Source organism: Plectropomus leopardus, chromosome 1, assembly GCF_008729295.1.
Source record: "Plectropomus leopardus isolate mb chromosome 1, YSFRI_Pleo_2.0, whole genome shotgun sequence".
Taxonomy (NCBI): domain Eukaryota; kingdom Metazoa; phylum Chordata; class Actinopteri; order Perciformes; family Serranidae; genus Plectropomus; species Plectropomus leopardus.
In genome coordinates this window covers 20,638,320-20,650,933 of record NC_056463.1, presented here as the reverse complement: position 1 = coordinate 20,650,933, position 12,614 = coordinate 20,638,320, and the positions used below count along the sequence as shown (strand labels likewise).

General features: G+C 39.2%; 1 protein-coding gene across 1 annotated transcript in view; it reads left to right on the top strand.

The window, feature by feature from the left end:
- cgnl1 (cingulin-like 1) overlaps positions 1–12,614 on the top strand; it is a 35,813-nt gene that overhangs the window by 10,857 nt on the left and 12,342 nt on the right. The window contains exon 8 of the mRNA XM_042493622.1: positions 654–866. Coding sequence (XP_042349556.1) covers positions 654–866 — 213 coding nt within the window. The remainder of the gene's footprint in view (positions 1–653; positions 867–12,614) is intronic.

The following is a 12,614-nucleotide window of genomic DNA, read 5'->3' as shown; positions in this document are numbered from 1 at the left end:
AGCATACACAATATTTAGAATATTTTGACTGCTTTATCTTACTGTCAGACAGCTCTTTCTGAAAGGAAATATATGAACACAAACAAACTAGCTGACTGAGGCAGCGGTAGGCAGCAGCTCCTGTGTTTAGCGATGGTAAGGTAACTTAGTAAAAACATTATAAATTTAGCTTACACTTAAGCTGACAGTTTAAACTTAAATGCAGCCAGTGCAAAGACCAGCCTGACTGGAGGGGGCTCAGTAGTTTGTCTCCTCCTTATATTACAGTATTGATATTGTTTGTCACACTGTCGTATCATAGGATGCATTTTAGTTCGCTGAAAACATTTCTGTTGAACCATCGCATTCTGGATGGTGATGGCTTTATCTGCAAGATTTCCATGTGGAAACACTGCAGAATAAACTAAATACATAAGAAATACAATATTGGAACTGCTGTCTAAAATGACCACATTGATGTTTTTGATTACTTCCAAAAGGTCCACATTCTGTCTTTTCTTTAGCTCTACAATTTTGATCTATATACAGCTATATAAATGTGGTTGCAGTGAGAAACAAACTTAAGGGTCACAGTCAAATTTGGAACTCTCCAGTCTGATTCTGCTGTATTGCAATGATAAAAAAAGTCACCAGACTGTCTTTATTTTCTGCAGGACATGATGCAGCTGAAGGTGGAGATGCAGGAAGTCCTTATGGCCAAGGAGGAGCAGGAGGAGGTGCTGAGGAGGCGAGAGAGAGAGCTGACAGCTCTGAAAGGAGCCCTGAAGGAGGAAGTGGCCGCTCATGATCAGGAGGTGGACAAGATGAAGGAGCAGTATGAGAAGGAAATAACCAGGCTGCAGACGTCTTTGGTGGAAGCCAAGCAGGTAATCAGTGTACTGTTTGTTTCCCCTCTTCTTCAGTTTGACTTCCTCTGTTCCTTCCTCCTCATTTCCTTCTCTCTAGACCTCCGCCACTCCAGAAACACCCTGTCAGAGAGGCGTGTGGAGATAAAAATGAGAGGAGCTGTAACTCTGTGTGTGTTTTGCATTGAGTGCCATATGTTTGTCATCAGAGGTTGGGGTGCTACTTGAATTGATGTTTTGAGTGTCAAAATTCTGAGACACTGGTTTTAAAACAGAAATGATACCATACAGAGAAAAAGCCTGGCGCTATAAGTCAGTATCACTTTATTTCTGAAGAAATGATTTGCAAATAGAGCAGGAAATTAATCAATAACTTTATTTGTCTCCAGTGGGGCAATTGGTTGTGCAGCGGTGGGATGCAAACATTTAGCACACATAAAACACAAGGCACATAATACAACACCAAGACCAAAGTACATAACTAGATAATATCTATAATGTAAATACCCAGAAAAAATACTCCCTTAATTAAAAATATTGAAAAAAGTGTAAAAGCCAAAAAATATGTTAAGCCACTGTAAATAACTGACTTCTCCCCTGAGAATTGGGGAGGGAGATGGCAGAGGGTATAAAGGAGTCTTGAAGTGTGTCGGTTTTGACTAGTGGATGTCTGAAGAGGGTTCCAGATGGCAGAAACTGTTGATCTAAAGGATGGGACCGATCAGAAAGGATGGATTCTGCTTTCTTATTTTACTGTTTGTTGAAAAGATCCAGCAGAGTTTCCTGTGCTGTACCAGTTATTTTGCTGCAAACATTGACCAAATTATTGAGTACATTTTTGTGTGTTAAGTGAGGCAGAAAAGCCTTGCTTCTTTATCTCTGTTGGATTCTGAAAGACAAGTTAGCAGTTGACTTTTCAACATTTACAGACTTTTCCTGCATTTCTGTTTATCTTGTAAATTCCAGTTGTGTATGGTTTGATCGGTTTTGTGCATATCTGCACATCGGTGATTCCATGTTTTGGTTTTGCCAGCTTGCAGAGAAACCCCGATGATAAAGAGCTTAAACTGTCTTTCATAGTGATGTAATCATAATGCATAAACAAAGTCAACACACACTGATCGGCACGGGACAGGATATTCACCTATATCAGTGAGAAGTTGTTGCTTTTTTTTTCAAATGACGCAAGTGGAAAATTAATCTCAGTTTGAGTTCACACTCTTGAGCTGTGTCATCACAGCAAACTGATAAAATGAAAATGAAACACTGAGTAACAGTTATATGTTGCGCGTCATCATTTTTCAGAGGAAGTCTTTCTAGCCAGTCAAGTGTGGAGGTGTTGTCTTATCTCAGCTTGTTCCTCTAGGGAGGAACATTTTACAGGAAGAATGATGTTTGATATTAACATTTAGAGAAATTATCATTACATGGCAAATTTAGGAGTTGCCTTACTGGCAAGGTCACTAGTGTTGCTCAGCTGCAAGTCTCAATGAAAGGCCCTGATTTACTAGAAAACAGACACAGTTCTGTTTTTACTGCACTGGCAAGAAATAGACTTCTGAAAACCTCACACCATAATTTACAACCTCCTTGAACCAAAATGAACCTGCCATTATTTAAGAGTGAAAGATTAGGGGTAAATTTCCTTTAGAGCCGAGAGGGTTTTTCAAGTGTCATTCCAAAAATTCAGTTTAGTTAAGACGAGCAGTAGTGCATGGCAGGAGACAGCACAAGGACTCAAGACACATTGTTTTCAGTAGGTCACTGTGCTACTCACGTGTTTCCTGTTTGTCTCAAACAGTGGAAATTGTCCTTGTTCTTGGCTTCCTGCAGGCCTGGTGGGGTCCACATCATCGCTCTGCAGCAGCAGTCTATGAGAACATTTCCTTTTGTCAAACAGAGGTACTGCTCCCCTCAGGGAGTATGTCATCAGGGGTTTACCCTCAGTGCTTTGTACAGCACTTGGCAAGATGAAGCCATTGTTTGTTTCTCTTTTAAGACACAAGTTCTCACCTATGGAAGCCTTTCATTTATGTCCTTGAATTAATATTCTGTCCTCGGGTTAAATATTAATTGAAATTCATTTATAAGCAGATGTATGCTTTAACTTTTTGTATATGCTGTTATGGGCAAGCAGGTGATAAGATCTGAGAGGTACGCATAGAAACGACACATAAATCATTGTGTTGTCATGTTTACAAAATAAGTGTATTGATAGCATGTCAGTTATAACTACTAGTCCCTTTTTCTAGACTAGGGTTGCAACAGGATGAGATTTTTACAGTTCGATAGCCGTCTCAGAAAATAAAATCATAGTTTCATGGTATACAGTATTACACAACTATTATTATCTGTTACAATGACCACTAAATGAATGAGAACAAGTTTTTTTTTGTCGTTGCAGAAACGTGTTGTTGTAATTGAAATTTTAGGCCATTTTTTTAATATAAGTACGTGTAAAAGGTCTGACAGGTAGTGGAGGATGCGCATGCGCAGGTGAGATTTTCTATCTGAATGTATTTCTTTTTAAATACCGTAGATGAGCAAATGTACATAGTATGATAATAGCTTTATTTTAATACCACACTATGCCCTGAAACCAAAATACCACTGGAAAGTGAAAGTACAGTGTGATAGGCATACATACCAAAACAAAAAAAGAAGAGTAAAGACTAGTGAAACCTAAAGCCTTTTGAAGTTCAGATGGTCACAGCATGTGGTCAGTAGTCTGAGCTACAGATTATGTGAAACCCTGACATTAAAAGGAAAAACTGCTTATTATCTCATGTACACTCCCACTTTGTATGAGGTTGTCAGACAAAAGAAAAAGAGAGTCACAGTGCATCTTTTTTATTATTCTGCCCCAACTCCACCCAAAGTGCTGCCTCCCCTCTCTCTGAGCGGCCCCGACGTTTGCGTTGACCGGAGCAGCCCATGCGAAGAAGAATGCTGGAAACTGGAGCACTGAATTGCTCTGTATACTAGTTAATTGCAGTGGCAAGCCATCACTAATCTAATGAGCTGCCGTTCCTGAGTTGCGTCGTGTCCCCTCTTCTTTCTGCGCCCTGAAAGAGTGGGGGTAATTGCAGACCTCAGTTGACGATGAATGATGAGTTTGTTTCACACAATAATAGCAGCGGGGGTTGGGACATGCTGAATAAGTGGGTCAGTGTGCTGTAGAAAAGGGGATGCGTGGCTGACCCCCTGAAAAGAGCGGGGGGCCTGTTTTGTGTCGTAAATTGAAAGCTGCATTGTGTTTTCAATGAGATGAAATCTGTGGAATTTCAGGTTGAAAAATCTTGGTGCGCTTTCTTGAAAAGTTATGAATTTGATTATTTTAAGTATCACTTACCTGAGTTTTTAATGCTCTGTAACAGAAGACGTCTGCACATTTGGAAGTGGATTTGATCTTTGGTGCCAGCATGCGCTGGTATGCAAAAAATGTGGAAAGATGAGGTGCAGTGAGCAGAGAGAAGGGTCTGTTTCCAGGAATGTTGGGGTCAAAGTGGAGAATGTGCACCCTGCAGACCTCCTTCTTCACTCATCTCCAGCTCTGTTACAGTGCACCCGCTCCGACCTGTGGGAGAGGCTCGGATCTTTTCATTTATAGCTCTTCAGGGTGCTGGAGTTGCATCTCCATCTGTGCAGCGCTCTGGATTCTCAGTGTTAGAGGCTTTAATAGGTCTCAGCTGTACTCTCCCTTCCTCTCCCTGTAAAGACAGAGCCTCATGCTTATCACACCATTTCCAGCTCTTGTTATGTTTCACCTATAGCCCGGAGCCACAGTGTGTAACACGGCCACATTGTTATCACGCTCTCATCTGTAACCTCAATCCCAAAATGCCGAATTTTTTCATTTCCTAACTCCACAGTTTCCACACAAGGCTCCGCAGTGATCTCCGGCTCACCTTAATGCCATTCATTTTCTGGCCTGTGCCATTCTATCTCCGCTTGCCTCTCGAGTAATCTCTGCCAGTGTGTGGACTGAAGTCTCACTGTCTGATCATCAAACTTACGTGGCCCAGAGAAGAGTTCCCCCTCGGGCTTGTTTTGAAAGTAAAGACTCCCGCATGAGTCTGTGTGTTTGATGATAGCACTATATTTCCCAGCGTAGCTTTAGGAGCTGATTTAACAGGGAAAGAGGAGGAAGGAGACGCAGGGCAGTAAGAGAGGCAGGAAATGATGGATAGAGTTTCTGGATCTCGACAGCAAGGAGTTAGCCATTTATCCTTGTTGCTCTTCACATGGCTTTAATGATAACTTTATAGACTGATGACATTAAACAGTCTTAAAAAAACGGGAACTAAATACAGCAGCAGTTCAGTCAGAAAAGGTTCAGTTCAGAAAATGTTGCTGTGTATCCACATGAGGGTCACATCCGTGTGAAACCAGGCAGCGGCTGGATTATAGTGTTTGTTGTTCCTTTACCTCGCTGCCTGTGAGCGCTGATGTGGTGGGAGCCTAATCTACCAAAACAACTTGCAGGAGTCAAGTTTACTGTGTTTAGTCAAATGTTTATGATTACCTGTTAAGCTTTTCTTGTTTTTAACTTTGGCCATGTCTGGGTTTGTACATTGAGAGCAAAAAACAAAACAAAAAACAGTCAAATTCCCTGTAGGTTTACACTCTTATGTGGCCATTAAAGCTGATTCTGAATATTCTGATCTCCCATAGAGATGAGCAAGAACATTTGAGACTAGCGGTTAAAACCTGGGAGTTTGCATTCATGACGCAGTGCTTTCAAAGGCAGTTAGTTTGATTTCTTGTGAAGTTGGAAGCCATTGTTCATTTTTTACACATAGTTTTTCAGATTTTTTTTTTGATTTTCTGCCCTCTTTAATCCCTGTGACCATTAAATCATGGATCAGAATCTGGCAGTCTGTTAGCATTTTAAATTACATTTTGATCTTTGTATTTGTACTTATGCCAGCTGATGGTTCAGTATATTAATTTGGCCTTCACTGTAAGTGTGTAAAGCGTGGGCTGAGATCTCCATGTTTGAGTTTATTTGTCTCCACTTAAACTGTTGTGTGGGATGTGGATTTGGGTGTTCCTTCTCTTGCTCACATGTTTATTCAAACTGTGTCTTTTTTGGCCTTTGGCCTGGAAAACTGTTATAAGGGTTTTCTCCCTTCTTTGTCTTTCTGCTGAGACTTCAGTCAGCCTTTGACTTGGCTTTTAGTCAGGACAGTGTTGGAGCATGATTTAATTGGCACTGTGAAGCCTGAAAGCCAAAATCTAGAGTTGAACTCAACTATCATTCTTAATTTTTATAAATACTCTGTAAGAAATGTAATTAGTCTTAAGAAGTGCTACATCTGGAGAGATGCTCTACACTGTATATTCTGCTGCCATATTGCATGATACAGTTTGACATTAGACAAATGAATGGATTTATAGATTGACAGACTATTTTGTAGATGTAAAAGGCTTAAGATTAGATTATCCCGAATGTTTTAATATCTAGGAATCCTCCACCCCCAACCCCAAATAAATTATTGCTTTTAGATATAATTTTGCACTGACTACAGAAAGCGTTCCCATAGTATTTGGAATGTAAGCAGTTAGTGATTGCGCTGATGCTCAGGGAGGGAAAACTAGTTAAAATGATCTGTTTTTCATTACTTCAGATAGCAGGTTCACCTTTTTCTGATGGATTGGTAGTTTTATACGTGCAAGGTAGGTGTACTGTGTTGATGCACAACATTTTCACTTGTTACAGTCATGCTTGTTTATATGACAATTGAAGTTATGGGCGTAGCTGTCAACATATAGTGTTTGTGGTATTAACAGCTGAATCCCAAAGGCTCAAATGTTACACTTTAGGGAGGACTTAGGGGAATTTTAACAACAAACCAAAACAAAACAAAACCAAAAAAATGTAGCAACCCCCATTACTTTATTCAAGTCTTTTTATTGTTTAATGAGAAACATCACTGTTTCTGTATATCAAGTTTTTATGATGTCCTGTTATATTATATTAGTATATCCAAACACCCTTGTTAGGTTGTACTTTATATATATCCTTTATTCAACGAAAAAGTCTCATTGCGATTAAAATTCTCTCTTTCAACAGCAACCTGGCCAAAAGAGCAGCATAAACATTATGATAACAGTGAACACAGACTCACAAATGCGGCTGTCACACACAATAAATGAGTGAACACCACATTCATGCCAACTTTGGCTCTGCACAGAGACTCTTTTAAAAGCTAGTTTCTGTTTCCATGTCTCTGAGGACAAGACAAGATTTGATTACCGTCCTCTTTTGACCAAAGAGATGCCAGTGCTTCTCGGCTGTCGCATTTTAATTTCGACTTCAATCCTTCCTTTCAGTCCATGACAGGCCTTCTGTTCCCTCAGGTCCAATACCTTCTTTAATAAGGAATGCTGTTGTATTTGTTACATAAACTTCGTGCTGGCAAAGCAAATTAAGGCTTCCACACTCCCAGAAAAGTTTTTTATTTGTTCTCCTGATATAAGGTTTAAGCCTAGATAATGTGATACTATACAGGAAATGACCTGTACTCTAAATGACCCTGGACAGCTTTATTGTGTTATATCATGTTCAGGTTAGCATCTTTCCATCAAAGGCAACAAAGACAGTTTTTTTATTCTACACAATAAGGCTACATCCGTTCAACTGTCAAAAAGCTCAAAACCATGATATTAAAAACAGGACTGGTGACATTTTATCTCCTGCTACACACACAGGAAGTACTTAAGTAGCCAATTAACATAAGATAAATACTTACAACACTGACATAGCCGCTTGTCTGAGTTAAAAGGCTAAATATAGCCTGCCATTCATATTTTTGCATTTGTGCAGAGCTATCTCTTTGTTAAGATGGAAGTTGTGAGATAAAAATATTTATTTCAATGAGAGGACAACTAGAAACAGGGAAGCTGAAAAAAAGGTAATTACTCCCGTCTTCTCCTTAAAAAAACATGAATTTGTAATATCTTCATTGTGTTCAGGCCCATGAATGTAAGAATCATAGTTCTTATTAAAGTCTATAGACGCTTGTGACAGAGACAGCAGTTGATGCTTCATGTCGGGTCAGGTGGAGGTGTTTTGGAGATGTTTTTGCAACATTCAGTCTGAAAAAGAGAGAATCATACAGTTAAGTTTGGCTTGATGTGCGCAGATAAAAAGTTAAATAAACAGATATCAGTAATATATGAAATTTGTGAACAAGTGTGTGAATGAAGATAGACAACAGGAGGTACAGGAAAGATGGAGGGAATTCACAGGTAGTAATAAAGACAAAGGACATTTGAAATACAACATTCTCCTGATGAGACTTTTGCAGAGGCTTCATTTGGTATCCGCCAGTCAATTTATTAGTGTCGCTGTGGGCCCTTCTCTTGTCAGGGAAATCACAGTTAGTGTGTTTTTTCAGCTGCAGTAGCATTTGAAACATGTTATTGCACTGCATGTTATATTGTGCGCCATTCTGTTGTTGTTTTTTTTAAACCAATATTTTCATTGTTAGACTTAGCCAGATGGTGGACTGGAGGAAAACATATGGAAAAATACCTCCAACATGTTTGTCTTCAAAACTAAAATAAGGTCTGTGGTTAACACTAGCTTAAGAGACTTTTATATTTTGTTATACGACATAAAAATATGTCAGTAAATGCCCCAATTTGAATCATGAAGCTTTAACGTGTCTTTAAAAAGGCAGTTGCAGTTGTGGCCAAATTAGACTACAGAACGTACACATGCTCAACACAGCTCTACAGGTGGAGACACTGAAGTAATTTTACCTTGGTGTATTTCAATTCTGGCCTAGTGTTTGCTTTGTACTTCTGCCAATTGCATTTTATGCTTCGAAAATCCAAAAAGTGGTGGTCATTTGTGAAGATTATTATGTAGAGATTGAACCTTACTGTAAGCTTGTTCTTATATTTTGCACTTTACTTTTAGTTCATTATCTTATCTTATCTTATCTCTTATCTTAAGATTATCTTTATGAACAAGTAACATAAAGTAACATAAACTTTTTTTTTTTTTGCCACAGACCTTTTTTTCTGCAATAATCCAAAATCTAATGGAAGAAACCCATTGACTTTTTGTCCAGGGAACCAAAGCAATATTAACAGGCTGTGAAATAAACGTCATCCCTGCACAACTCTATGTTCGGGCTTTGTGGAAAATGTCTTAATGTGGAGAAACTGTCTGTTCACTTTTAGTGGGTCTCATAGGGTTGCATTTGAACCTGGTTACTTGTTCCTGAAATGTTTTTATGAAAGTAGGTTTTTTTAGTTGTCATGATGTTACCTGTCAACTTGATAATGGAATTGATATTGCTGATATTTATAGAAAACAGTTCTCAGAAATATGAAATGAACAAGTGCAGAAAAAACAATCTACACACTGGTTGGTTTGTTGATTTCTGTCACGGGTTTCTTGCAGCTGTATTCCTCTTTAGACCATCAGCTCTTTTGTTATACTGGAAGCTTATTTGGTCGGAATAAGTGAGAGAGCCAAGATTTCACCAGAGCACACGACCTGGAACGCATACTTCATTTCAGCATTTGTGCTACACTTCAAAGACTGCACAAAGTTGGTTAATGTGCAACTTTAGTCAAACAGTTTGAGTACACACAAGGACCCACGTCAAACTTTGAGTTTGAGGGTAGAGGGAAGAAAAAAAGGACTAGCGATATGATTTTACCACATATTTTTCTATGATATTATACTACACTAACTGTGTTGTCTGTCTTTTTTAGTAAATTTGTATTTAAAGAGGTGATAAAGAATCGTATTAAATGGACAAATTAAACAAATCATTGTCTAATAGCTGATATAGTGTTTGTTTTGTTAGCACTAATCCTTCAGTGGTTGTTAGGTAATCTTTAATAATGCTCTAACACCTTTAATGAATGATTAACTTATTGTAGTGCACAAGAATATAATCAAATGAAGCCTCTTTTCTTACAGTTTAAGAAAAGATGATCTTTCGACTTATATCAGATTTTATGTAAGGTCATGATGAAGGTTTGTTAACGTCACACCAAATAAATGAGTGTTGCAGAAGGGAAAGTCTTATGAAAAAGAAGAACGTCATCCCGTCCCGCTTCCTCTCTGAGCCAGCAGCAGGGTCCTTCTCTCTCTGGCTGGGTGGCTTTGCCCGTGTTTTTAACTAGTGTGACCCAGTGTGGGAAGTGGGACAAGCAGGGAAGTGTGAGGGCTGAACTTGTGTTTGTTGTTAAAATGGAGCACTGACACACACTGTCAGTGCTTTATTATTGAATGCTGTGTTTAGCCCCACATCCCACCCAGCCCCTTTGACAATCAACACTTTGATATGTGAGTTTACAAAGCAGCATGAGGAAGCTGCTGTAACCCAAAATAACACAAGAGACCACCCGGTCATCTGGGCCTCAAACTGCCGATGAATTGGTCCAGAAAACTGCAAATGTATTTCCAGTCAGTGCCCGTTTATAAAGGGATACAAAGCTAAAACCTTAATGGGGTTTGATGTTACCACTACATGACTTTTTGATTATTTTTTAGATTTCTTAACTTGCACACACGTTCTATTCTAGATAATAAAAAAAATAGAAATGTGTATGGAGAAGCCATAGACTTAGGCAATGGACCTTCCCTCAACTCAATGAGAAAAACACACAATCACAAAAAAAGGAGACGTAAGTTAATATAATATAGAAACTGAAAAAAAAAGAAATGTATATGCACACACACACACACACACACACACACACACACACACAAAGAAATAAAGAAATAGACATCATGAATTAAATGTGATGATAATTCCCAAAATGTCATAAGAATAATGAGCTCTTGATTTGCTGTTCATATCTGTACACCATGATAAATGAGGGAGTCGTGCCCAGTTTACCTTTGTATTAAGGAAGGTGAAGATGGTCAGTCTGTCTAGTAGTTTCTGAATGGATTTGAGACTTAATTTCGAAGGAGCTGGTAAACAGTGATAGCACAGAAGAAGTCAAGGATGTATCTTTGTATATAAACACAGATCTGATCAATACTTTTGTCGTTAACTGAAAATTTTCAGAACAATGAAAAGTGTAATGTTTTCTTTAAACTGCTTAAGAGAGGTATTGATTCAACTTGGTGGTAGTTGTGGAGACTAGTTTGTTGTGCTTAGGAATATACCTTATTGTGCTGAGAGGTTGTTTCTCATATTTACAGTATCCTCTTTTTTATAGCATCTGCAATGTTTGCAGTTGTGTTTTAGTTACCATAAAGGCATATATTTTATGTTATGTACCATGAATTCTCATTTGTTTGGCTAATCTTGAAAGGTGAAACAGTCTTATCTCTGTGTTTGGCAGTATAGAGTCTGTACGGGGCTCCTCGGTCCTTTGACCAAAGTAAACGACCCAGTCAGGCAGAGATTAGAACGGCTCTGTAGAGAAACAGGTCTGACTGGCCTGCTGCCACTGAAGCAGGGAGGCACCCGTCACCTTTCTAGTACAGGAGGTGTCTATATTCATGCGCAAGGACAACAAGACGAGCTGATCAAAGAGCGCCTTTCACTTTAGTCACAACAGGCATGAAGGGGTGAAGAGTGGTAGACTTTGGATTCCTGCAGAAACTACATTTTGAATTTGTAAATAGGTTACTGCCTCAGAATCCTCCTTCAAATATCCAGTGAAACTAACTGCAGTGTTTCAGTTCACAAAACTACACACTTTTGCCTGCAGCAGTTGCATGACATCTAAAATTTGCTCTGATAAGTTGTTCATTTGTGCTCTTTAAAATGGACATGTGAAGGTTTTCCTGCTATATCAGTGTCAAAGTAGCCCATATTTCATGCTTCCCTCTTTCTGCTGATTGTGATGTAATTTCATAGGATGGTGCGTTCTTTACTGCACTATAACCAGGTGCTGCTCGAGAATAACAAACTACTGTAGTTTTTAGTTCCACTGTTTGTATTTATGCATTTTTCTGTGCCATCTTTCATCAGTGTTTCACCAGCTGGGTCACAACTCAGTCAGTTGGTTCTTCACAGAAGAAGGGTGTGTATAAGTGTGTGTGTGTATACTTTCATGCTTTTGGGCATGCACACATGCCGTAAAAAGCGCTTGGATGTCAGAGAGAGAAACCTGCCTGTGCAGAAATACGGTGTTGAACTTTATGTACTCATTGACACATCCTCACACCTCAAGCGTTTATTTAATTAAATTTTTCACTTCAGTTTTCAACTCTGTTAAACAGAGGCTATAGATTTTAGAGATGTCCTCTGTAGTGTTGTCCCTCACTTGGCTGTGATAAACAGGAAATTGCCAAACCAGTTTCCTAACATTCCATCTCCATTTAAAAAAAAATCCTGTTCTCAAACAAACAGCGTCTACCGATGCTGTCGTTCAATGGAAGGGTGTCATCGCAACTGAAAACCAGTTATCTGTCATACTGATTGAGTCGCGTGGTTGTTGTCAGTTGACTTTGTCTCCTGTCACACAGACATGTATTTGTCTGTCTCCCACTTGTTTTCTCCTGCACAGTACTCCACCCTCGTATGTCAGAGCCAAACCACACTCTTCATTCAGAAATTTGGTTATGGGGAGGGCTCACCAGACTCCCTGTTTATGCTGTCCCTGCCACTGCTGGCGCTGGTCACACCACTTGTCTAAAAAGCCAGCTCGCAGCAGTGTGTCAGAAGGGAAAACCGAATCAAGTGACACTGGAGACAAGCCGATCTGCCTTGCTAGGCTGCTTATTTATTAGGCCCTAAATCGACAAAGGCTGATGAAAGCTCAGATGTAGTTTCCTTC